Below are 27,837 nucleotides of genomic sequence, written 5' to 3' on the forward strand. Positions count from 1 at the left end.
TCACCTTAGGTGTAATGTCTATATTTGGTTAAAAATTAAGGTCAAAATCCATTAAGGTTTTTAACGTAATCCTTCTAACAGACAAACAAAACAGTATGAAATATTACCTCCACGGAAGAGGTTCTTTCATTCTTTCTTGGTTATTGGCGTGTTTGAGGTTATTTGGACTACAGTCTTGCGTGCACACCACGAGTGTTTGTGTGCAAACGCATCACGAGTGTTTGTGTGTGTGCTACCAGTGTATGTGTGCACGCGCACCACAAGTTTGTGTGCAAACGTATCACAAGTGTTTGTGTGTGCATGCGCGCCAGTGTTTGTTTGTGTGCGTACCACCAGTGTGTGTGCGCGCGCACGAATGTAATACAAAGTTACAGAAATATACACTCGACAACATAAATACACAAAATGACTTCAAAAACACACAATGGCAACAACAAAAAAAAACAAATGAGAGAAAAATTATGAAATTACAAAAACACAGAAAACGAATTCACATAGAAATGTCTCCAAAAGGATGACAAAAATACACAAATTGGCTCATATCACACAAAACAACAAAAAACAATAAATTACACTAAAAACACATGAAATGACAACGCAAAATTGTCTCACATTAGTCTATTTTAAATGTTAATGTTGAATATTGATAATGTGGCTCTCAGATCAGAAAATCCCTTTTTTGTGGCCCGGCTATGATAAAAGTTTTCCACCTTTGGTGTAATGTCTATATTTGGTTAAAATTGGTCAAAATCCATTAAGATTTTTTTTTTTTTTTTTAACGTAATCCTTCTAACAGACAAACAAACAAAACAATGAAAATATTACCTCCATGGTAGAGGTTCTTTCTTTCTTTTTTCGTGTTTGGGGTTTTTTGGACGACAGTCTTTTATACACGGCTGCATAAAGTAGCTTTTGCATGAGCTGATTCCAGGCTGTAGTGTCAAATATCTTTAAAACTCATCACTGTCTCTGGAGCAGCGTTCACAGTGTGTTGGTCTCAGTGGTTTTGCTAATAAAAGCCTGGTGTCTGACCCACTTATCTTAGATGGACGTCTTCTACACATACAGAAGCCTGATGGCTAATAGAGAACGAATAGATGACACTCATTTGTTTAGTTGATGAATATAAAGAGAAAAGGTCCAATAATCAGACAATTGGTCTTTACATTTGCCCCGTGTCTGTATGTGTGTGTGTCCCATTAGCTTCCCACACAGCTCATTAACCTACAGTGGTGTAATTCATTTCATGGAATAGACATTCAGGCAGGTTTTTCTTCCCATGGTGTCTTGAGAAAGTTTTGGCCGCTTCTTCATTAATGAAGGCCAACTGTCTGCCTTTGTGTGCGTTGGAGCAGATTCAAGAAAAAAAAATGAAAAGCCATAAACGGCTTCCTTCTGGAAAATGTTACTACTGTAACGTCCAGTAATTTAATCCTTAAACAGAAAGAATCCGAAGATTTGGAAAAGCTGCTCAGATTTGAACATGTACTTTCCATTTTCAAGGGTTGTTTTCACACGTTTTGGATCTAAAGATGACATTGCTCAACACTTTGTATCATTTCTTATTCACTCATGGATTAATACTCTATTTTACCAAACAAAGAAACAACGTTTTCATTTGCTATTTCACTTATTGACAGTTTAAGGTTTTGAAATCAAGATTAAAATCGAATACATTTTGCCAAGTATTGTTAATCTGATAGGATTCCTTTAGGTTTGCAGCATAAATGCCCTATTTTGAATCTGTAATATGCTTCTGTTGTTTCTGTGGCCAGGCGTGTTTGTTGACCTGCACTAGTTCTACATTGGAGCAATTACTAAAAAAAAATGTTGCACTTTTTTTTTGTCAAAATTTTAAATATGCTTAGCATTTTTTCACTCCATTCAAATAATTCACACTACATTAAACTTCCACAAAGTGACAAATATCCTCTTTACAAGATATTCACAGCTATCTAGATCAGGAGAATTGCGTTCAATCGTGGTAAAACAAAATTTCATAACATTTTGGAAATGTTGCTAATGATGACAGATAAGGATTTTTAGATTTTATTAAACTGATCCAGAATCAGTATATTGATACAGTTTCCCTCTGAAGTTTATTGGAAATTATCTTTGGTTAAAATTAAAAGTACTTTTGACATAATCGCTAACAGACAAACAAATAACTAAATGCCAGTGTAGGTAATTAATTACAATATAAAATAATCGATTAAATGTGTAAACCAAGTGTGAATAAGGAAAAGCTGATCAGCTGTTATATTTAATAAATGTGAGTGTTTGATATCACTATTTATTTGGACTTGTTTCCCTTCACTGTCTAATATTGCAATATTGGAGTAATGCTTTTTTTTCTAAAGTTTCTATATTAATTGATCATCCACTATCTTATAGCTAACTACAAATTTGTTGAAAAATAGGTTTTCTACTTCTATAATTTACTGTCCTTTTCTGTAAAGATTAAAGGCGTACCTTGATGTATAGTGCAGGACTTTTTCTCTAACATTAATAATTTGGTTTCAACTGTGATGACTATAATGGCACCGACTGATAAACAACCATTATCTGGATCAGGAAGTGCAATCAGATTCAAATCAGTCAAATTTCATAAAGATCTGTTTACTATGAACCGAGATTTGAATTTTTTGAAGTTGGCAATAATGAGCCAAAATTATGGTGTACAGTTAGGTCTATTTTTGGTTAAAAATATTAGTAATTATTATATAAAAGAATCTGATTTAATACGTAAACCATGTGCGCATAAGGAAAAGCTGATCAGCTGTTATATTTTGTGAGTTTGAGTGTTCGATATTACCATTTATTATTTGGACTTGTTTCCATTCACTGTTTAATATTGCTTAGGTTTTCAGAACATATAGAGCACAAGTGTCAAACTGGAGGCCCGGGGGCCAAATCCGGCCCTCATGAGCATCTGATTCGGGCCGCTGGAGAAAGTGAGAATGACAGAGAAAACTTGAGTCATTGTGTAAATTAAATTTTTCTTAAATGATTGCACAAAATCTCCCTAAATTCAATAAAAATTGGTCATAAAAATAAATAAATCAAAGGACATTTAAGTGTTTGTCACTTATTGCTTAAATATTGTTGATGCCTTCCGTACTTTGGCACATTAATGACAAAACTGTTTGTTTTCCAGCCTAAAACCTTTGGCCCACCTGTGATCGAGCTGGTCCCCATTTGGCCCTGGTAACGCTATCTATATATATATTTCTTTCTAAAGTTTCTACATTTAATGTTCATCTACTATCTTATTTCTATCTACAAATCTGCTGAATAATGGGTTTTCTACTTCGATAAGTCTTTGGAATAATTTCCAATCGTTTTCTCTAAAGATTAAAAGCGTACCTTGATGTATAGCGGGGAACTTTTTCTCTAACATTGGTCATTTGGCTCCAACCGTGATGACTATAGATGCAAGATGGAAGGTTCTGGTAATGGCACCGACTGAAACGACTAAAACGAACCAACTCGACATAACTGAGTCAAATTTCATAAAGATCTGTCAATTATGAACCGAGATGTGAATTTTTGAAATTTGGCCAATATTGAGAAATGGGGATTTTTTACTTTTGAAACAGATCCAGAATCAGCATATTGATCCAGTTCCCCTCTGACATTTAATGGAAATTTCAACGGCGTGAGGTCTAACTTTGGTCAAAATGTTGTCAGAATCCATACTTTTGACATAATCCTACTATAAGACAAACAAACAATTAAACGCCAGTGAAGATATCACGTCCTTGGAGGTATTTACGATATCAAAGAATCTAATAAAATGTGTAAGTTCAGCGCATAAGGAAAAGTTTAAGTGTTTATCATCATTTCATATTGCTCAGCTTTGCAGAACATTTCTTTTTTCCAAAAGTTTCAACATCACGTGATCATCTTTTTTCCATCTACAAATCTGCTGAATAATGGGTTTTCTACTTCTATAAGTCTTTGGAATAATTTCCAATCGTTTTCTCTAAAGATTAAAAGCGTACCTTGATGTATAGCGGGGAACTTTTTCTCTAACATTGGTCATTTGGCTTCAAACCGTGATGACTATAGATGCAAGATGGAAGGTTCTGGTAATGGCACCGACTGATAAACAAGCCGGCAGCATGTGTAGGAGAGTATGTGATGAAAAGGATTGTAGAAAGAGAGTGAGGCCATGCAGCAGCAGCAGACGAAGGTAATTAAAGAAGCCATCATCAGCATCATTAATATGCTAGATCTGCTGTGGCTGACTGACTAGTCTAATGGAGAACATGTCATCATCGTCACCATTAGGGAGAGTGGGACACACACACACACACAAACACACGCTGTCTTAATGTTGGGTCATGCCATGATTACTGCCATTAGGCAGAGAGTGAGAAAGACCTGTTTAAGGAAAGCCTGGCTCTCCTTTAGCATCACACGCACACGTACGCTAGTGCACGTCCATACATATGAGACGCTGGATCTTTAATTCAGGTCGTGAGTGATAAGTATGCATATTTAAGCGATGTCAAGCCAGTTGGGTCTTTTAATTAGACAGAATGAATGAATGTTTTATAAAAAACGTGTTTAACAATAAATGTGTTCATTAATTTGATGAGAGGCTGTGCTCTGATGAGCTGAGTGGAACAGAGTAATGGCTCATATTCAGCTCCAGTGATTTGATGGCGGTAGAAGCAACAACTAGGCTATCTGTTTCTGATTCTGCTCTCATTCCCGATCGGGACTCACTTTACTCTCTCAAAAAAAAAGTCAGTTTTGAATTATATTCATCCTGTGGCTTTGGAGAGTTTGGTCTGTTTTCAGTGAAAATGCACTTTTGTCCTGTGTAGCTAGTGTGTAATCTGATACACGCCCACAGATACACACAGGATGAGAAGGGTGGAAAAGTCATTACAAGTGAATTCCTTCCCATTGTTTCCTCTTTTTTCAGTTTTCAGATGCACTTTGTGGTTTGTCATATAAGATCGTTGTTAAACTCAGGAGGGAAAAGTGTCCAGAATGTAACGGGTTACAAGTACTCACGTTACTGTAATTGAGTAGCTTTTGTGGGTACTTGAACAGGGTCCTCACGGTCATGAAAGTCCTGGAAAAGTTATGGAATTTGAAAAAAAAAAAATGATTTTCCAGTCTTTAAAGGTCATGGAATATTTGAACTCTCTTGGAAAAGTTTTGGAAAGATAGCCAATTTTATTTTAATGTTTAAAATATGTTAAACCTAAAAGATCATCATTGAGCAGGAATCACAAGATCTCACAAATTCACGCAGTGAATGATGCTAAAAACCAAGAAATGCATACGCAAAAAAAGGACTTAGCGCTTCAGGAAAAGTTTTGAAAAATCATCGTGAAAAAAAAGTGTGGGAACCCTGCTTGTACTTTTTTGAATACATTTGTAAATCAATAATTAGTGAGGATGCTGGAGGCATCCGATTGTTATCCTATTTATTATAATAAAGTGGAAGGGGGACATACTGTAGGTTTGAGCTCTGTTCGTGCATCCCTCCGTCCGAGTTAAACGGGACAGCTTTTCTTAGAAACTGTTTAAGATAGGATAACCAAATTCGGTGTGTGGTTTCAGGGTATCAATACCTTGATGGGATTCGACAATGAGAAGCGCGCAATTCATTTTTTCCGGAGTTATTGCCCTTGTTCCGTTTTTTTTTTTTAACTCTGACAGCTTTTTTCAGAAATTGTTTAAGATAGGATAACCAAATTCGGTGTGTGGTTTCAGGGTATCAATACCTTGATGGAGTTCGAAAATGAGAAGTGCGCAATTACTTTTTCAGCAGTTATTACCTTTGTTCCGTTTTTTTTTTTTACTCTGACAGCTTTTTTCATAAATTGTTTAAGATAGGATAACCAAATTTGGTGTGTGTCTTCAGGGTATCAATACCTTGATGGAGTTCGAAAATGAGAAGCACGCAAATGTTTTTTCCGGAGTTATTGCCCTTGTTTCCTTTTTCTTTACTTAGTTTGAGTAAGGAGACAGCTTTTCTTAGAAACCATTTAAGATAGTTAGTAATTCGCAGATTTATGCGCGTTTCACCTCCTTCGGCATTTTGACAATTAAGATCTCAAAATGTGTCAAAAATTTGACACGGGGTTCTTGTACTGTTGGGATTTTTTAACTTTTGTCCCTTAAACTTTGAACTTCAGCTGTTTGGCCATTTTTCAACCAATTTTAACCATTGAACTTTTAAAATATTCAGCTTTCTTTTGTCTTCCAACTGTTATCTTTGTTTCTTTATTGTCAACTGTTTTTGACATACAGCAATTCAACTGCAGTGACTTTTCAACTACGGTCCTATTTTTAGAGTGGAAAGGATGTTCTGAAGAACCAAAAATAAACCTCAATTCACCAAATTTTTACTTGTATCTTATGTATGACTCACTTGCACTTGAGTACAATTTCAATCAAGTAACAGTAATTCTACCTGAGTAGGATACATCAGTGCTCTTTACACCTCTGGTAAGAAGGTCCCACTTGTACCTATTTGATAAAAAATGACGGTTTGTGGTCTCGTGTTTTTTTTTTTTTTATATTGTGTCAAACTGATGAATGCTGTGGCAGCAGCAGATATAAATATAAATGTCCAAAGGCCCTAAAATCCCTCCCCAGGAATGTAGTAGTAAACTCATATTCTATGGCGCTCACCTGAAAGCAGAAGTGGTGTTGCCAAAGCTGCTTATAAATGCATTTTGTTGTCCTGTTTAGCCTCCATCATCTCCTAAAATATTTGTGCAACAAAACCAATCTAAATGTTAAGCAGGTATTTTTTTCTACTCTACTCCTCCCCCCATCTCACAGTCGCACCTCCTTGTCTCACCCTTTCTCTAAACGGCCCTCATTCCCCCCTTTTTTCTCCCACCCTCGTTCCCTGCCTCCCCTGACACCAGTGGAAACAGAGTGATGATGTGTAATTTGGTCCTAATCACAACATCAGACTTGTGCCACGATTTACATCCCTCCACCAGTGGAGCCAGTCAGACAGTCAGGAGGGAGATGTTAATGTGAGACCACAGGTAATTACTGTCATTACAGCACGCCACACATTCGCCTCACGCTCATGTGTGTAGGTGTGTGTGTGTGTGTCACGATATGTGTGGGAGTCGCTGTTTTTTTAGCATTAGGATTGTTGTATATTACCAAACTGTATAATTGTATTTGGTAATTGAAAATTGCCAAATACATTGTTCTCACAGGAGTTCTTATTTTTATTCCACAACTCACTTGTGGTGGAACTCCTCCTAGGCTAATAATGCAGCACTAATCACACGTGTGTCATCTCATACGGGCAATGTTAAGGATGTGCAGTCCACCTTTTTTGGAGCCAAAATGTCAAGGTCAAGGTCGTGTCAAATGTCAAAAACCAACAGTTTCCATATCTCTACGACTGTTTATCGTACAAGTTTGCTGCTTACATTTATGAAAAGCTCATCTCAAGTGGAGTATTTTATTTCATTGGACCAAAGCTATACGACCTACCAGTAAAACGATTGGTAGGGGTCAAAGTTGATGACGTCACAAAAATAAAAAAAATATACATTTTTCCCAATAACTTGGCCACAAATTGAGATACAGTGCTCAGACTGGTACCATTGAACAACATTTCCTTTCAATGCGTGACCTTTGCTCAAGGTCATATTTAAGTTAGAGGTCAATCTTCGTTTTTTTCTGCATTATTACTTTCAATTTAATTAGTAAAAAGAACAAACTCAGTTGCCATATATAACTATATCGAATATAACTATATCAAATGTATGCATAAAACACTCCAAGAATAGAGTTTAACATCAGTATATGCTATAAACCATTATAGCAACAAATAACAGCAGAATAACTGAGCATGAAAAGAAATGGAATGTGTGCTACTACTTGAGTTATTTTGCTTATTGTGTTGCATTTTGTGAATAAATACATTTCAAAAAACAAAAATAAAAAGTGATTTTTCATATTCCTGCTGCACAAACCTTTGGATCCATATCTTATCGTCTGAAAACATTAAAGGCAATTTCTAGATAAATATTAAGATGCAAACCCTCTAACACGCAGAGAAACATGCACATACTGTATGTAGGAAACATTTAACAGCAGGTTTGAGTTTTTTACTATTAGGCATTTTTTATACGCTTAAATCATGGCCAACATATTGGGAACTTTTCTGTTTGCTCCCATCTTTGTGGGGTGATGGTATGGCATATCAAGGTGTTTCTATGGTGATAAGGGTAATATGTCAGGGTCTCCAGAGTTTTGGGCCCGTAAAGGTCCTGGCTGATAAGCGGGAATGAAAAAGTCAGCAGTTTGGCTACTAGCATCCAGCTGTCTTTTCACCTCACACCCATCCTCCATCTTTCCACCTCCCTGCTTTAAAAACCTTATTTTCCTATTTATACCTGTGTCTGCAAATGCCATCGCTTTCATCTTTTGGTGTTCTCCATTTTTTTTTTTTTTTTTTTTTTTTTTTGCTATTATGCTCCGTTTATGACATTTATTTCAACCTTTCTTTGGTGCTCCTCAATTAGAGCCTCACTTATCTCCATCTTTTACATTTCTTTAATTACACCTTTTGGCCCTTCAACATTATATTTAAACTTAAAGTTTAATGTGTCTAAATGAGACTTGGGGTGGAAAAAGCAACTCGTTACAAATACAAAAGTCATATTTAAGGAATAAATGCATAAATAAATCCTATTGTTGTCGTACTAAGTGTTGAGCATGTGTTTGTAGGTGATTGCTGTAACGTCTCAGCTGGAGGAAACGCGCTCCGACAAAGCCAAACTACAGCATGAGAGCGTCATGGTGATGGAAAATGTAAACCTTTGGATTAAAGAGCAGAAGTATGAACACATGGCCAATAAATTACACACACACACAGGTTTATATTTGACATTTATAACATGAATGCTGTTTATTCCCTTTTTTTAGGGCTTCCAAACACATCCTCACGTCTCAGATTCAGGTCCAACACAAAGAACTGATCATCAACACTACAGAGAAACAGTGAGTGTACAGTATGTGTGACTCAGGATACAGCAAACATTTTTAAAGTGTGTGGAAATGTACTTGAGAGTCGACATGAAGAAAAAAGAATAAGGTTTGTGTGTTTTTGGAGTCATTTTTGTGTATTAGTGTTTTTTGATTGTGTATTTATTTTGGCATTTTACAATTGTTTGATGTGTTTTTGTGATACTTTTTCTGTTGTCGTTTTGTAAATTTCTCTGTTATTTTTGTGCATTTTGTTGCTTTTATTTTTGTTAATTTTTGTTTACTTTTCTGTTGTCTTTGTAGTAGTTTTGTGGAGTGACTGTGTATTTGTGTTGGCATTTTACAATTGTTTTATGATGTTACATGTTTTTAGTTGTCTTGTGCAACTTTTGTGTATTTCTCTTGTCATTTTATAAATGTTTTTTTATTTTTTGAGTATTTTGAGTTGTCTGTTTTTTGGTTAATTTTGTGTCTGTCTGCTGTCATTTTGTGTATTTTTGTTGTAATTTTTTAAAAAAAAAAATGTTTGTGCAATTTCAGCCACTCGTTTTTTTTTTTGTTAGTTTTGTGTATTTCAGTTCTTAATTTTGTGCAATTCTATTGTCTTTTTCTCTATTTGTGCTGTTTCATTTACTTTTTTGTTGTCTTTGTAGTTGTTTTGTGGAGTGATTATGTGTATTTTTGTTGGCATTTTACAATTGTTTAATATTGTTACATGTTTTTAGTTGTCTTGTGCAACCTTTGTGTATTTGTTGTCATTTTGTTTTTTGTGATGCTTTTTCTGTTTTTTGTAATTTATTTTATTTTGTTATTTTTTGTGTATTTTAAGTGTTTTTTTGGTTCATTTTGGGTATTTTTGTTGGAATTTCATGTGTTGTTGATGTCGTTTTTTCTGATAATGTTATGTGTTTTTAGTTGTCTTGTGCAACCTTTGTGTATTTTTGTTGCCTTTTTGTGATACTTTTTCTGTTGCCATTTTGTAAATTTCTCCGTTTTTTTGGTGTAATTTTTGTGTATTTCTGTTGTCATTTTATGTATTTTTGTTGTCCTTTTAAGTCGGTTTCTGATTGTATTGTTGTTCTTCTGATTAAATTTCTGTAATTTTGTGTTTTATGAAGTCATTTTGTTTGTTTACTTGCGGGGCCACACAAAATCACACCGAGGGCCCGTTACACACCTTAGACGAACATTTTCAGCTCCACAAATATATTCACTGAGTAACTCGGTCTCAAAACTAAAGTGGCAGAATTGTGCGTGCTTTGTTAACAATGCGCTCTTGATGATGGCAGCTCTGCGTGTGTGTGTGTGTGTTTTCGACTCATGTCTCTTCATCCCTCTGCTTCTGTCAGGCATCTTCAGGAGGCTAATGACACGTTGAAGGCGGAGGTGAAGACACTGAAAGCAACGCTGGATGAGAAGGACAGACAAATGCAACGCTTCAAGGTGAACTGAGTGGAATCGCACTAAACTACCAAGAGGCGCAGACAACAGAGAGACCACAGGAAAGAGTTTGATTTCTTATTTTATAATTGTTTACAGGCCCAGATCCAAGACTGCAGCGTTCGGAAAGATAACAACAAGTGAGTCATCTATGTGTGTGTGTGTATGTATGTGTGTTAGGGATCTGAGGATATATCCTAAATCGGCTAAAAATTGATGCAAATAAGAGGGGATTAAAATAGATACAGGACAGTATGTGCATCAGTAAATGAAGCCGATGTCTCTTTAAGCCCAAACCAGGTTCAACCAGACACTATTCACGTCCGAGGTGGGGGGCACAGGGGGCGCTAATTGAAACACATCATATGATTTACCGCGCAATATCCGAACCTGGCCCAAGCCTGTGGTATAACACACACCCACACACAGACGCACCTTTTTATATTTATGGTAAAAATGGTAAATGGACTTGATTTTATATAGCGCTTTATCACCACACTGAAACAGTCTCAAAGCGCTTTACATATCAGCTCATTCACCCAATCACTCTCACATTCACACACCAGTGGGACAAGACTGCCATGCAAGGCGCTAGTCGACCACTGGGAGCAACTTAGGGTTCAGTGTCTTGCCCAAGGACACTTCGACACATAGTCAGGTACTAGGATCGAACCCCCAACCTCTCGATCAGAAGACGACCCTCTACCACCTGAGCCACGGTCGCCCCCGTGGATATAATTTATATCTATTTCATATGTTTTTTTTAAAATATATATTTTTGTTTCACTTTGCATGGTGATAAATATTACAATTGAATAGAATAATTGAAAATAAATTAAAGACCCTGAAAAATAACCGCAATAAATACAAATAAAATATGTATCGTACTCATATTTGAAATTTAAGATGTAGGCCTATATAATATGTTTTTTGTTTGTTTTGGTTTTTTTCTCTTATCAATATCAGATAAGGACACCCTTAGCAAAATAGTTTTTGTCCAATGTGATGTCCACTTTTACAGCTAAAAAAACTGATTATGAACCACAAAACCAACCTATGGTACCACAATTTGATGTTGAAGAAATGTGTATTTTTTTGGTTCAAGAGTTCATACACTTCAAACGCTTTGTAAGAAGGTTATAAGGAGATAATATATTAGTGAAAAATAATTCTGTAATGCTTTACTTGAAGTTTTATACATAAGGTTTATTTACCCTGTCCCAGGGGTCTGCAACCTGTGGCTCATTGACTTTTTTGCCATGGCTCCCTGTTATTTCTTAAAATAAAATTATGATAAAACAATTGGTTGACCTAAAAATAAATGACATTGTGCAATAACTCTGCCATCTTCCTACTTCACCTCCTGCAACGTCTACAGACCAACAACTTTCCTGCACCTGTGGCTAACCTTAAGTTTTAAATTCCTGGTAAAATAATTAAACCAACAAAAACACTGTTCTGGATGAAAATAAAGATTGTATTTGTCTGTGGAAAGATTTATCTAATTGCCAACATGCTGCCTTAATATATTTTTTTTCGACTCCGGAGGGACTTTAATCCAGCTGAGATGAGGCAAAATGGCTCCTTTGAGAGTAAAGGTTGCAAACCCTTGCTAACCCTACCTAACCCCACTAGATCCCTCCATGTAACCCAAAAAAACATATCTCCAAAGGTGTCATAATTTAGGGAACATCACTTAATGACATCTTATTCGTGCTAATGACAGCGTAATGTCAGCCTTATGTACGTATAAAACTTTCAGTAAAGTGTGACCAACAATACATGACAATTTAAATAAAGAGAAGGAAAAAAAATCTCGATGTATTCCAATCAAAAGGAGTTAAGTACTCACCTGGCAAGAGCCAGATTGATGTGTAGCCCCTCCCTCTGAAAACGTTATTTGTGGTCATTATGTCGTTGAGTGACTTTTGACATTTTTGCAACATGAGTATGGGAGTTAAGGCCACGTTAACCATCCTCCTGCGTCAACATCTTTCTATTTTGATTCAGAGCTATGCTAATAGCGTTAGCTCCGCTAGTTCGTCTCTCCGCAATTACGCATGTGCCAGTTTTTGCTTGGGTGCTTCTGCCTTTGTCACACCCGGATTTCCCGCCCTAAACCACAACACTGTCTCATGATTGGTTCGAATCGGTTTGGTTTCCAAAGGCAAAGGCGGGAACAGCACAAGATGGATTCTGGTGTTTGTGGACACCAGGAGAATCCATCTTGCAGGCGAGGTTAGTTAAGTACATCATTACATCCCAATCTTTATTTGAGTTGTGTATCCTTACCCTCCTAATGTGTGTGTATGAAAGAGAGAGAGAGGGAAGTGGTCGTGTGGCCACACATTTAGGGACACATCCACCAGCTGATCAAAATTATTTAGTATTCACATCCAACAAAAGCGTCGCCCCTCTCGGTTTCGCACTTTACGCACTTTCCAGCCCCAACAAAGCTGATGAAGATAACAGCAGGAGTGCCAAGTTGTGAATGAAACACCCCACGGGCTGGGCCTTACATGTGTGTGTGTGTGTGTGTGTGTGTGTGTGTGTGAGAGAGAGAGAGACAGGGAGATGTCCCTTCTTGGGTTTGAATACGTTATTCACACTGTAACAATGATTACTCTCTAATCAAGTGCCCATCCTCTCCTGCTCGCCGCCCCCACGGCTGTCAAATAGCATCCGTCAATAGAGACGAGATATATTCATCCTGTTCATTAAGACGCTGGCACAGATGGGACTGCGTGCGTGTGTGCACGTCCTCCCACTGTTTGGGGAATCATAATGTTTGGGTCTATATCACACATTTTATGGTATTTTTTTTAGTGATAAACTGAAATGCCGGTCACCGAAAATCTTCGACCGGAAACCAAAAATGATCTTTTGGACCATTTTTGGCCGAAGATTTTTGGTAAACTGAGTGTGACGTAATCTCTTGCTATTTCAGCATATCCCCCATTTCTGTAAATCTTGAGTAGCATATAAAATATAAAATTAATAACCGAAGACTACTCTGTCTGCCAAATTTAGCATATTTGGTACGATTTTGGAACGTTTATTAGCCAGTAAAGTCATGTAAATGGGGAAAAATGATGCAGCACTCTCTCCCATCCCCTCCTACTGTGACCCCGCCCCTCATTAAAGCACCTCTTCATGTTCATGGCCTTGCCCCCTGCGCCCCCTGTGTTCCCGCTCCCCTGTAGCACCTCCGCCCCCATCCAAGCACCGGGATCTGTTTCCAAAACGGATCAGATTTGTTTTGACTGGGCTCCGTTTCCACTGCTATTCCAAAGCTGTCAGTCATTTTAATGATATCATTAAGGGGCCGCGACAGAGAAGATGAATCGCATTTCTTTGTCTTTTCCCCTCATAATTGCGAATGAGCCTGAGAGCAATTCAGAGTGGTGAAGGCAGTTCATATAGATATATGCATAGGAGAGGTTTTGATTGAGTGAATACAATAACATAGAACATAGTCGCTCCTTCTCCTTCCCCCTCCTCCTTTTCTTTGTTATGAAGATTCCTAATTTATTTCATTTCATCATTACACCCCCCCTCCCCACACACGCTCACACCTACCCAAAATGCAATGATTATAGAAATCATTTGAAAGGCAACAGATATGTCATGATATTTGCATTGCTGCTGCCCTATAGAGTCCATGGTGTAAATTTCATTACTGGTAGCAGAGGAGATTGCTCAGCCAGTGTCTCAGCGCTGCCACTATCAGTGACAGCAATCGACACAGCAAGAATGGTTTAGTCACTCGATATACCTTTATTAAAGACATTTACTATCATTACCTGTGCTACACTGTGGAGGGAAACGCTCTGCGTTGGGAAAGACGTTTGGTAAAAAGCCAATGAAAAGGTCTAGAGCAAGAAAAACACTTTAAAAAGGACAGTTTTTCATCTATTATGCTAATATTAATCAGAAATGCTGTTTGTGTGAAGACTAGCAAAAACAACCACCAGAATGTTGTTTGATGTTTTTTTATGTCAAAGATGTAAAGTCTAGGGGTGGTCTCTACAACTTTTTCACTCCTGATACAATACCGATATCGCTGCCTCGAGAATAGGGCCGATAACGATATCAATCTGACACGAAATCAGCACAAATTGACTTGTTTTTTAGTGTGAATTGTTAGAAAATTGTTAGAAAAAGATATTACAATAGTCAAACAACAGGAGGTATGAGAAAAAAAACTGAGCTATTTATTATTAACCAATGGGTGACATACATTTTACCATGAAGATATTCTACAACTGAATAAAATAATCAAGAAAATTTAATAAAATATACCCTTAAATCCCTAAATAAATCCAATAACCCCAGGCTCCAAAAAAAATAAGAATATATATATATATATATATATATATATATATATATATATATTTTTTTTTTTTTTTTTTAATTTTTTTATTTATTTATTTTTATTTTTTTTTTGAATTAAAGACCCTGGAAAATAACTGTAATAAATACAATATTTAACATACTGATACAATATGATACGTGTTTTTTTTTGTTTTTGTTTTCTCTTATATCGGACAAATGTCAATATCAGATCAGGACACCCTTAACAAAGTAAATTTTGTCCAATGCAATGTCCATTTTTACAGCTTAAAAGGATTAGGAACCATATAACCATCCGACATCAATAAGGTTTTTTTTTTTTTTTTGACTTGATGGAGTAATGGCTCTACTTTGAGCTCCTCCCCTAAAAAGAAGTTCAGGTTTGAGATAAAACTGTATGCACACAATAATTTAGAAGCTTAAAAAACATGGTTTATTAATTTAAAAAAGATTGAATGATAACAAAAAAAGAAAGTTCCAAAGAAAAATCATGCCTTAACATTTAGTTTGATTTAAAAATGGGATTTAAATGTAAAAAGGAATAAAAAAATAACAGACATGAGTGCAGTTTGTAAAAACATCCTAAAGATTATTAACCACATTATCAAACCTACTTCAATAGAGTTTGAGCTCCTCCCCTAAAAAGAAATTCAGCTTTGAGATAAAACTGTATGATGAATAAAAAGAAATGTCAACACAAAATTTAAATAACTACTTCTTTGCACACATTGATTTAGATATTAGCTTAGTTTGAGACATAAACACACGTTTATTAATTTAAAAGATTAAATAATAATAAAAGAAGATGAAAAAATCATGTCTAATGTGATGAAAAATAAATAAGACATTTAGTTTGATTTAAAATCGAGATTTAAATGTGAAAAAGGAATACAGAAACAGTCTGAATCCCTTTAATCCCTGCCCCACATTGAAATGCAGTGCAGTTTGTATCTGGCAGCACTAGACTTCCAGCCCATCTGATGGAGCCCATCTGGGGAAACGCTCATAAAGTATCCGACTTCATCAGTCGCACCGCTAACGATGTGCTTCCAATTAACAGAAGCCAGTGATCACAGTGGAGGATTTGTACAAACACAGGGAGCTAAAGTGACAGAATCACAGAGAGGCAGTAAGTGGCAGACGGAGAGAAGAGCATCAAGCCTTGCATAAAATTTACAGCAAAACGCGGGCAGTAAATAAGAAAGATGAGTGCGAGAGGGACTGTGCAGTTTATCGCCTGGTTTAGAGAGCGTGGCCGCTTGGCTTTGACACTAATGACTGTAATTATACACACACTGATTGGGTTAGCTAGGCCACTAATTACACACACATCCTGTGTTTGCGTGTAAACACAGGAACATGTGTTTACACGGGCGTCACGCCAACCCCAGCACATCGCTGCGTTCTCACAGCGAGTGCATAAATCTCACAGAGATGGTTGATGATTTACAATCTGCTGAAGACCACATTACCATCAAGGAACGACTTTAAATCACTGGGTAGATGTGCTTTGGCTTTTATGGAGCTGGATTGTGGTTAAAGTTTATACATCTTATTTTTCTTTTTAGATGATTATCAGTGGTGTAAAGAGTACTGATACTGTATATCCTAAACACGACAACAAAATGCATTTATAAGCAGCTTTGGCAACACCACTTCTGCTTTCAGGTGAACGCCATAGAATATGAGTTAACTACTGCATTCCTGGTGGCGGATTTTAGGGCCTTTGGACATTGGATATTTATATTTATAAATATATATATATATATATTATATTTATGTTTATATTTATATTTGCTGCTGTCACATCATTTATCAGTTTGACACACTATCGTGAAAAAAACAAGATGCATCCACCACAAACCTCCATTTTTCAGGCCGGGCTACCGGACTCAAAACGTCACTCGCTTTGTTCTTCTTCTTGTTCTTCTTGTTGTGTACACTAGTTAAAATCGCTATTCGTGACATTTTGGGCTGAAATTTGGTAGCTATAATCTATGGATGTCTACGCATCGATGCTCGGAGTCCGATTTTTGATGCCAAAAGAAAAACGAAAATCGATTTCTCATTTATTTGTGAGTCAAATATTGCGACGGTTAGTGGTACTGAATCATTGGTACATACCAATATATAAATGGGGCCCATTATCCCGTATGTGTCATGGGGGCGCCCGGGGGACCTTGGGGGTCCCATTTTTCAAATGACTGCTCAGAATGTAGTTTTGGTTTGAACACTGTATGAATGAATGTGATGAGATGCACGGAGCCCTTTTTGTTGAAATGGGGCCCTGGGGCCGACCCCCCATTTTCGGTAATTTCCAAATTTATGAGAACATAGTCGTGTGATATATCATTTCAAAGGTAATTCAATGTAGATTATGATTATACCTTGCACAATTTGATTAGGGGCCCAAGTCAGGTGTGTAATAGCACCTCTTAATCTCTGGTGTGAATCATTACACACATCGATCCAACATGGACAGTTCTACTCTCACCTAAACATACAAGCAGCCTGACGAGGATATCAGCACTTCACTGGTCACACATTACATACTATACACTAGGAGTGTGACAATATCTTGATATGGCAATATATCACAATATTTTTTTGCACAATCGATTATCAATATGCTCGCCACCCTTTTTAAGGCAATTTCCATTAAAGTTGTTTTCTCAATTATTTGTGAGTCAAATATTGTGACAGTTGGTGGTACCTAATCATTGACGCATACCATTATATGAATGGAGCCCATTACTCCGTATGTGCCACGGGGGTGCCAGGGCCGTTGTTCATCAGAACTTGTTTACCAAATTGGTACAAGTGGGACCTTCTGGACAGAGGTGGAAAGAGTACTGATATATCCTGTCATTTCCTTTTCTTGTAGTTTCACAATGTCCGTTGATCATTTTAAAACAAAAAATTATAATTCAGTCAGTAACGGTTGGGTGTAGAAATGTTACAAATTACTTTACTTCTTTTAAAATGTACTTAAGTACAAGTTAAATTATTGATTTAGAAATATACTCAAAAAAAGTACTGATAAAAGCAACTGAATTCCAGTAATAATAGTACTTGTAATCTGTTACACCCCTGATTATTATTATTTCTTTATCTTTAATGAAATAATTTCCAAAACAATTCTGTTCCCAATATGAAATATATAAAGACATCACAGCATTTCTTATATTAATGTTCTTTTTGTTCTCATTATGGTGTGAAATTATGAGATCTGCAAGGGTCACTTGCAATTATGTCCACTTTATAAATGTCATTTTCTGGAAATTAAGCGGCTATAAAAGCATACATCCCCCCATGCTGAATTAGCTCGTCTCAGATGTTTTCTCAGAAACGGATGATTTTCACATCAATCCTCACATCTACATTGGAGTGTAAATGTAAAATGTGTTATTTAAAATCAACGTGTTCAGGATGTGCACTTGGCAGTTACTGTGTAGCATCTGGAATGGATTTAGGAGTTGAAAGCCTTGCTCAAGGATTTACAGTGGAGGTCATTTGAATGGGATTCTATCAGCTAGTGTGGACCAGTCCAGGGTCAACGAGGCAGCTTCTATCCTTAAATCCACTGAATCCCAAATGTTATCTGTTGGTCTCATTTTGACCAGTCTAGATACACATGTAGTCTAAGAGTTGACTGGTTTTGTTTTCTACTATTTCTATTACTCATGTAGAGCCTCCAATTTTCTGGCATTGTTAAAAACAGAGTATGCATAATTCACGTTCTGAAATGTTAAAATAAATCTGAACCGTCCGGCTACAACATGACACAAATATGCCTCATATGCATGTTTTAGGACAATATTTTGCATTTACATGCTCTTTTTCTGTGGAAAACGGGTGACTGAATGTGTAGCAAACTGACAAATGTTTCAAATTATGCTCATACTCATCTCAGGATATGTCCTGCAAATTGCAAACAATTCGCTGATCGGCTGTAAATAAAGGTTTAACAAACAATGTTAGAGTTCATATTGTGCATTTTCACTGTATTTCTTACTTCTTAGTGATGCACCAAAAACCTGGGCACTGAAAATTTTTGGCCAAAACTGGCTCATAAGTGCATTTTCGGGGGAAAATTTTCAGTGGCGAGAATTTCTGTGCTTCACTAAATAATACCATGAAAATGTGTGGTATGCAAACATTTTTCTCACTGAAACAAGCCAACTGGAACATGATGTTGTAAAGACGCGAGCAAACACTGCGGTCAGCGTGCACGTTTGTCTGGAAACGGGCCAACTTATCTGCGGACTCACGGAGCGTCTGTATTTGAACACATCCGAGCACAAAAGCGTCTTCTAAGCATGACTGTGCATCAGAAGCATGAATCTTTAGAGTCAGCGCACATTTCAGAGATCCTCTTTGCTACAACATCACGACTGTACTTGGTTTGCGTTAATGAAGATGATTTCTTGGATGGGATTAAACCAGCGCTGCAATCTCTGTGTGTGTCTCCAAGAACAAGCTCTGGATGATAAATAAAGCAGAGAAGCTGATCTTCATCAAGAACTTGAATGCACTTTGTGTTTTAATGAGAGAACATATTTAATCTAACTTCCTTCCACCAGCTCAGTCAGTTATAGGCTTGTACAGTGTTATTCATTGTGACCCCTGATTTAATGTATGAGTGGCGTCAAGTTAAACATTTTACTTTTTTATTTTAGATTGTGCATAGTTGAAATGTAAGTGCTAAAAAAAAATTTCATTTTTTTTAATTGATTTATTCTTTGAAGCATTAATAGTGATTTATACGATTGCAATGTATTTATTTCGGTGTTTCAGTTTTCGACCTTGGTTTTCTCTCGTTTTCGGCCAAGAATTTTCATTTCGGTGCATCCCTAGTGTTTTTCCCGTAAGCTCAGCATAGGCAGAGTTTGAGATTCTTGCCAGGGGGGCAGCAAAAATAGGGGGCGAGTAGATTATCACAACACCACTCAATCCACCGCTTTAGGGTTTGATTGTTCTCTGTTCCAGCTGCTTGTTTTCTCGGTGCATCATTACAAACAACAGACTAATGTGTTTACGGATCACACAAAGGACTGAGCTGCTACGGGAAGCAGGAGGGTCAAATGTCATCAGCTGCTGGTTCTATATAACCTTTTTATTGTATTTTATTTTGTGAACCTTTGAATTTTATATCGCCATTTTATCGTTTTCTAGTCACTGTAATTTTGGCACTTAAAATATTTGTATATTATGTACATTATTTTAAGAATATTATTTTTTCGAATGCATTTGGGAAAACTTAAATTAAAACTTTTGACCACTGTGGGGTCCCCCGCAAACTGCATATCAAGCTGAGGTCGATGGTTGAAATTGTAGCGAGCGTGATTTTAGCGTAACCCTCCGGTTTCCGTAAATCTTCTAAAGCATATAAAATGCAAAATGAATAACTGAAGATGACTATTAGCCAAATTTCTCATGTTTGGTATGATTTTGGGGAAGTTTAATAGCCAGTAAAGTCATGTAAACGGGGAAAAATGATGAAACGGAAACTAAATAACATCCTGAAATGGAATTGGTGAAGTAATGAAACCTACTCATGTTTATAAATTTGGTGAATAAGGAGTGAGAGATGTATCTGTATGTATGTTATTGATTATAATTTATGCTCTCGCCGGTTCGTGTGCATTTTTACAAACCATGTTTGGCTTTTTTATCTTCAACCCCAAAGTTGCGTCATTAAAATAAAATAAAGATAATTTGACATCGTATGGAATCATTGCTGCTGCCTCAATAATCTAAAGAGAAATCAGTCACTGTCTGACTCCACTTGATCTTTCTGCTGTTGTTACGATGGTTTTGATGTTGTACAAGTCTCATCTTATCGTATAATATCCTCCACTAATGAATCTCATAAACTTTTCAGTCAAACGCCAGGTTGCGTTCCATTCTCCTTGTCTTTTCAGAACCTAAATGCAAATAAGGGGTGAGTTTGAGTCTGAACGCGCCTCAGCCCCCACATTCATATCCACAGGAACAAGGATGCCATTTATTAGCATTCCAATGAACACATGCATCTTAAGTGAAGCAAACTAGACTCTGATAGGAAATCCCAGCTTGCTATTTTAAAAAGAAAATTAACATCAAGGCGGTACAGTGGTACTTTAATGGGCAAAGAAGTCTTCAATAAAGTATTGGGAAGAATTTTCTTTCCCGAACACTAACTGGACAGGTTCACTGGGGCATGAAAGAGAGCGCAAAGCGGGGGCAGCAGCCGCAGCAAGCTCCTCAGCCCGTACGAGTACCATTATCCACTGTCATTAGTTTAATAGACACTCCTTAGCTCTGGAGATGGGAAACCCATGCATTTATTTACTATTTCCCCCCAAAAATGTTAATAAACCGTTGAAATCTTCATTGGCTTCTTGTATTCTTAATGCAGTCTGGAGATAAGTGTTTTGTTTATGAATATATATACGCAGGATTTTTGCATCCATCTTTTCTTTCAGTAAAATGTTCTAATAAAGATGTTTTTACCCTCCTATTATCCTCAAATATTACTAACATGTTTTACCTGTTCTCTAGTGACACCATCAGGCCAAACTTTTAAATAAAAATTCATTTATCTTGAATTGTTTTTTATTCACTTATTTTTCATCTCATCAACTCAAAAAACCAAAAAAAAATTTCCTATGATAAATTGTCTCATCAATTCAGAAAAAAAGATTTCTTAGGAAAACAGAAAAACTGAGCCAAATTTGTATTTTTTTTAACTTATTTTTTTATCTTGAATAGTTTTCATCCAAATATTTTCTAATTTCCTCTCATAAACATATTTATTTATTAATTCAGATGGTAATAATGATAATAATCAGTGTCCTCTTCAACACAGTCTTGTCTGAGACACATTCTCTTTCACTGTGAAAGAGCTGTTCCAAAAACTCATTCACAGTAAAACTTTTCCTAAAGGATATTTTCAAGAGAGTGTGTCCATATTATATATATATATATATATATATATATATATACACACACACACACACAGCACAATGAGGAACAATTAAAGTACAGGTCACACAGGGGTCACACACAGACAAGTTTTACACAGCTAAAACAGGTTGGGGTCAAATTGACCCCAGAGAAACACCAATGCGTGCAATACTGTATGTGTCCAGCACATTGAAAATCAATCAGTTTTATGCTTAGTTAATTATTTGGAGCCATCAAATTAGGAAAAGTCATGAAATTTGAAGCAAAATGTGTGAAAGATGAGCATTGAATGGGGGTCAAATTGACCCCAAGGATGATAGCAGGGTTAAAAAAAAATATAATCTATGCCAAAATCTGCACGCTTCAGATTTGTCTTGTCAATGCAACTGAGTACAGATGCGTATTGTATTCAATGAAGAAAAAAAAGTTTGTTTTTCTGAATGAATGAGTAAAAAAAAAATAATTAAAATTTTATGTGTTTATCGGAAATATTTGTGGGTTTTCCTGAATTAATGAGATTAAAATAAGTAAATGGAAAATAAATTGCCCTGTCTTTCTGTTTTCATAGGAAATGTTTTTCTTTTTTTTTCTGAATTGAGATAAGAATAGGTAAATGAAAAAAAAAATGCCCTCCTTATATGTTTCCTATAAAAACAGAAAAACAGTGCCAATTTTTATTAATTTACTTATTTTTGTCTCATTAACTCAGGAAAAAACGGACATTTTATTCTTCAGTGAATGCAATGAGCTTCCGTAAATGAGTGACGAAAGAGATGTTGTTTTTTTTACATATATTTTTACATTGGACTACTTTTTAGGACATTAAAGTTGATCTTTGGCTTATGTATTGTTTTTATTTGACTTCCAGTGCGGAAATGATGAGTTGTGTTGCACAAAAGCTCAGCAACATTGAGGACATGCAAAGCAAACTGCACAGCAACCTGCGGGCCATCAGAAAGCTAAATCAACAAGTAAGCACACACACACACACACACACACACACACACACACACACACACACACACACACACACACACACACACACACACACACACGCAATCCTTCCCCCTACAGATACAAATACACACCTGCTGTTGAGCTCACACAGAAGAGCAAGCTTTAATGCGTCCAACTTCAAACAACACGCCAATACTTACACAGAGGAGCACACAGACATCCATTTCCTCTTCCTGTGATAAAAGTGAAAAGTCGGCAGAAGGGGGGGGGACAAATCGTAAGGCAGAAAACGCTGTGACGTTCCTTTTCCACTGGTAAATGATTTGCCTTTCATGAAAACGGAGAGAGATGTATATCAATACGTGTGCACTGATCTCTGGGTGACAAAACAATGTGGGGAGGAAAACACAGAGGAATATTCTGAGGAAAAAGCTTCTTTTTTTTTTTTTCCACACTGTTAAACTTCACAAGAGTCAACAAATCACCAAATGAGAGACAAATAAATAAAAAAAAGTATATCCTCAGCCCACTCAGTTCTCTAAAAACTCTAGGGCCTGGGGGACGGCTCACCTGACTTGTGTTGTATATCCAGTGTCCCGCTGCTTGACATTGACTGTTTTTTTACATGTTGTGCTGCAATGAGATGCGTACGACGTTAGAGAAGGTTTTTTTTTGGTTTTTTTCAGCCGGAAACGTGTTTAACAGAAGCAAAAGGAGAGAGAGAGCGAGAGAGGTGTTGTTTAACAGGTCAGGTGTGTAATAGCACCTCTTAATCTCTGCTGTGAATCATTACACACATCGATCCAACATGGACAGTTCTACTCTCACCTAAACATACAAGCAGCCTGAAGAGGATATCAGCACTTCACTGGTCACACATTATATACTATACACTAAGAGTGTGACAATATCTCGATATGGCGATATATCACAATATTTTTTCGCACGATCGATTATCAAAATGCTCGCGCTAAGTATCGATTTTTAATTTTAATTTTTTTTAATTTATTTTGGTTTTTTTTCAAAACCTTTTCTGCTTTTTCACTAAAATGTGCAGGTACGTCTTCACAGAAATGTTGTCACTGTTTGTTGAAGGAACCAATATATTGTTTACTGGTCTCACTGGTAAATTTTTTGTTTACAGAAAGCACTATTGGACATAGTTATTCATTTACATTAGTATGTTGACACTTATTTACAGAAATGTTGCACTAAAATAGTGTCACTGTTCATAGGACACTTTTTCAATTTATTGTCTTTCAGAGACATAAAATAAAAAATTGTATTTTTTCACATCTTTTTCTTGTTATGTCATAGATTATCGTAGGTTGATTTCTGAGCAATATATCAATAATCTCAGTATTGTGAGCTTTGTATCGTGTATCGTATCGTGAGGCACCCAGAGGTTCCCACCCCTACTATACACCACTATATAGGGTGGTTCACAATATGATGCTATGAGTGTCCAAATTTTGCCAAATTGCATTTTTCCTTGTTCTTTTTCAACATCTGTACCAAAAATTTTGCCTAAAATAATGTCAGTAAAGGGTGGCACAACTTTTACTTTTACATTTTGGGTTAATAGCCCTTCCCTGTATTTATACTCAACGAGGAAGAACATTAGAACAGTTCAAATAGTATTACTGAAAATAGAAAAAAACGTCGATATTGTGAAAAGGGTGTCACTTTATATTAGGGAACACCTATTAACTATTCAATATTTTCTTATTAGCATGCAAATTAGTAACATATTGACATAATTGCGCAAAAAGTGTTTCCATTGCGCTTTTGCAATACATTTTAATATTGAACCTCATGAAAGCCTAAAAAGCTTTTCACGATTTATTTATTTTTTTTTCAAAATTCAGGTGTTTCCATCACCAGTGTTTATTGCACTATTTAGATTTTGAGCATTTCCAAGGGTAACAGAAACACAGTTATTTACTTTATTTACTGTAAAGAAAATCCTGCAAAGGTACATCTGGAGGAATGTTTTTGCTGCTAGTGAGTAAATGCTTTTGTTTAAAAAATTGTGTTTATTGATACATGCGTCATATTATAGATAATTTGACAAATGATTTAGTCTTGTAATAATTGCTTTTTTCCCCCCTCCAAGTTTATTTTCATTTTTCTTTATCTTTTTTAACAAAAATAAGTATTTTTTATTAAATGTCTGTGTATTTCTTTGTCTCTCATTTGCGGGACAAAAATAACAATAAGCAACGTCTGCTCAACATCACATTACACATTTGGTTGCTGTTGTACCTGATAATGAAGAGCACATGTTAATAGTTTCTCACAATGAAAAATAATATTTGGGTGCAATGTTATCTTTTGAAAAAAAAAAAAAAAAAATGCTACTTTCATACCACTTTCTCCTAACTCAGGTAATATATTGTAAATTCCAGATTATAAACATTTATCGCTCATATATAAGCAGCATACTTATATATAGGCTCAATAAATGGGCTAAAGCTGTTGCACTGCTTTACCTACAGACACCAAACCACTGCACTTAACCTGTCGAGATGATTTAATGCAAAAAAAATTGCTTTGTCACACATAATTAACTGAGGTATTACAAAAATGCATTTCTTTAAAAGCTGATTGAAAGAGAAATCAAATATTTTCAACGACTGTCTACATTTTTCCATGCTAATGTGACAAGACGGACAGATACCACGCTTCATATTTTAAAATCAGCCTTTCATTTTTATCTGGCCGCCCAATCATGTGTAAATTTATTTTCCAAATGTCGTCATTTAAAGTTATTCAGAAGAAAGTGTGAACTGGCTGCATTAAGACGCTCCCCAGTGTCTTTCCCATGAATCCCCAAACTCATACACATCTTCAACGCCTTTTCATCCAAGCACATGCACGACAATTCAGCCGCGGTCTGTGAAGGTTGGGAGGACAAGCTGGGATTTTTAATTTCACCCACACCCCCACACCCCCCCTTACCCCCCTTCCCCTTTCCCATGCAATTAGAAAAAGCATCCTGAGCTGCCAAAGACGAGCGAAATTAAACACGTTTCCTTGAATATACAGCTAATTATAAATGTCAACTCGGGTGTTTTTCATCTGGAAATTCAATTGCTTTTGGCATAATTTAAAATTAACACATTGGAAGGTGTTTGCTTGTTGAGGAGTGTAAATACTTTTGCAAAGTTGTATAATAGCTTTGACACATCACCATGCCAATGGCTACTCGATGGTTGAAGCCACACAGTTATAGTTATAGTCAACCACCCCCAAATATCATAGGCCCAGTTTGATTATTGCCGGGGGGTAACAAAATTGATTATGTTGACTCCAAAAATGTGCATCGTTACATTGTTTAATGTTTTAAATTCATAATAAAATCAGACCTGTGGCCGCTTTGTGCTTCATTTACATTGTGAATTGCGCAACAGAAGAAGAACCAACCTAAAGTCTCAAAAGTTTGGGTCCATTTCAATGAAAACGTATACTACACATCTCAGGTAGAAATAACATCTGCGACATGAAACTAACAGTAATATGTTAGAATCAAATCAAAGCAGCACAAAACTATTTTATAGCTTTTTTTTAAATCTCAGTAACATCTAAATATGGTTTCACTGCAGGAAAACTGTTTGACCTTCTCAGGCTTTAAGACATACTGACATATGGAACGATATACAAATAGATAATTTTTTCCTGGATTTTGTTTCTAATGGAGTTCAGTGAAATTATTTAGCATTTTTTTGCCCATATTTTCTATTCATATTGATCACATTTCTACCATGGCATGTATTATTGTTGTAATGCCCAACCTTAGTGTATTTATAATAAACAGACCAACATTGCGACCATTTCACTGAAAACTGATACTACACACATTAATATGTTTAAATCAAAGCAGCAGAAAACTATTTCATAAAAAATATATTTTTCGAAGTAATTTGGGAAAAGTGTAATGAAGACTTTTGACCATCTGTAAACACCGGGTATGCAAGATATGTCTCGTCCCATTTTTTTGTCCTTCCTCACACACACACGTTCAGTTATTTATGCACACACCACTGCAGCGTTCACACAAACTACAAAAACAGATGTTGATGAGTGCAACTGTCACTTCCTGACACATCTGCTTCTCTTTGTCATCTAATTTCTTATTTAACCGGTTCTCATGACTGAAAACAAAACAAAAGAAAACAGGGTGTCACTATCTTTTTTTAGGCTGACACATTTTTGGAAGTTTTCCACCTTTACAAGTTTAAAGGAAAATTCTTTGCTTTTTGTCACAGTTTAACTTATGCTATTCAACTATATTTCAACATCACTTTTCCCCAGGGGGTTTCATGCCTCCATCTTCTGTTTAGCTTTATCTAATATTCTTTTAAGAAACCTGAATGGTGTTGTGTTGACGTGCAAAATTGTTGTCACAAATGATTTTTGTTTTCATGTAAAATATTCACCACTGCCTAACCGGAGGAACACCTGTGAATTTTATAAAAGCATTTAAACTTTAAAAAGAAATCTACATTTTGACAATAAGAAAACAAACAAAAAACAAAAGATACAGTGTTGATTACAGTGTTTTTCCCCTGATTTTTTTCAAATTTGATAATTATTGAAGTTAGGTTTTCTACCACTGTTCATATAACAAAAGGTAATTAAGGCTATTGAAGAATCATGATTGATAAATATCACTCAGCTTTAAAGGCACACCTCGGAGTTATTTTAAATGATTCCTCACGCCAACATACAGCACTTATGTATCAATGCTCTGAGCACGGCTCGAGACGGACCGTCTTTGGCCAGGTCTTGTGACGTGGAGAATGCCTGGAGAACGTTTCACTTTGCGGCAGTCACATGACCACAGACTCGGATATACTCATTGGGCGAAAAAGCTTTTGCTACTATTTTTCCGCTGTGGTCATGGCCGAGGCAAGCAAAACATTTAAAACTGCTTCTGAGGAGGCTAAAAAGACGCCGCCGAGACCCTGCCCCCTCCACCGACCCGCCTTCTGCCAGGCGCCGGACACCGCCCTGTGCACGCCAGGTCCCCCATCCGCCCCGACCCCGGCCGCCGCAAGGCTAGGGAGTAGGGAGGGAGCGCCACCACGCGGTGCGAGCCCAGCCCCGCTTCGCAACCCAGCCTGACCGACCCAGCCCTCAGAGCCA

At 36.5% G+C, this 27,837-nt stretch overlaps 1 protein-coding gene across 2 annotated transcripts in view; it reads left to right on the top strand.

Annotated features, from left to right (window-relative positions):
- LOC114454443 (myosin-16-like) overlaps positions 1-27,837 on the top strand; it is a 153,674-nt gene that overhangs the window by 12,500 nt on the left and 113,337 nt on the right. For both annotated transcript variants that reach the window (XM_028434917.1, XM_028434918.1), the window contains exons 3-7: positions 8,734-8,843; positions 8,932-9,006; positions 10,341-10,434; positions 10,531-10,571; positions 22,601-22,703. In XM_028434917.1, coding sequence (XP_028290718.1) covers positions 8,734-8,843; positions 8,932-9,006; positions 10,341-10,434; positions 10,531-10,571; positions 22,601-22,703 — 423 coding nt within the window. The remainder of the gene's footprint in view (positions 1-8,733; positions 8,844-8,931; positions 9,007-10,340; positions 10,435-10,530; positions 10,572-22,600; positions 22,704-27,837) is intronic.

This window comes from Gouania willdenowi, chromosome 20, assembly GCF_900634775.1.
Source record: "Gouania willdenowi chromosome 20, fGouWil2.1, whole genome shotgun sequence".
Lineage (NCBI taxonomy): Eukaryota > Metazoa > Chordata > Actinopteri > Blenniiformes > Gobiesocidae > Gouania > Gouania willdenowi.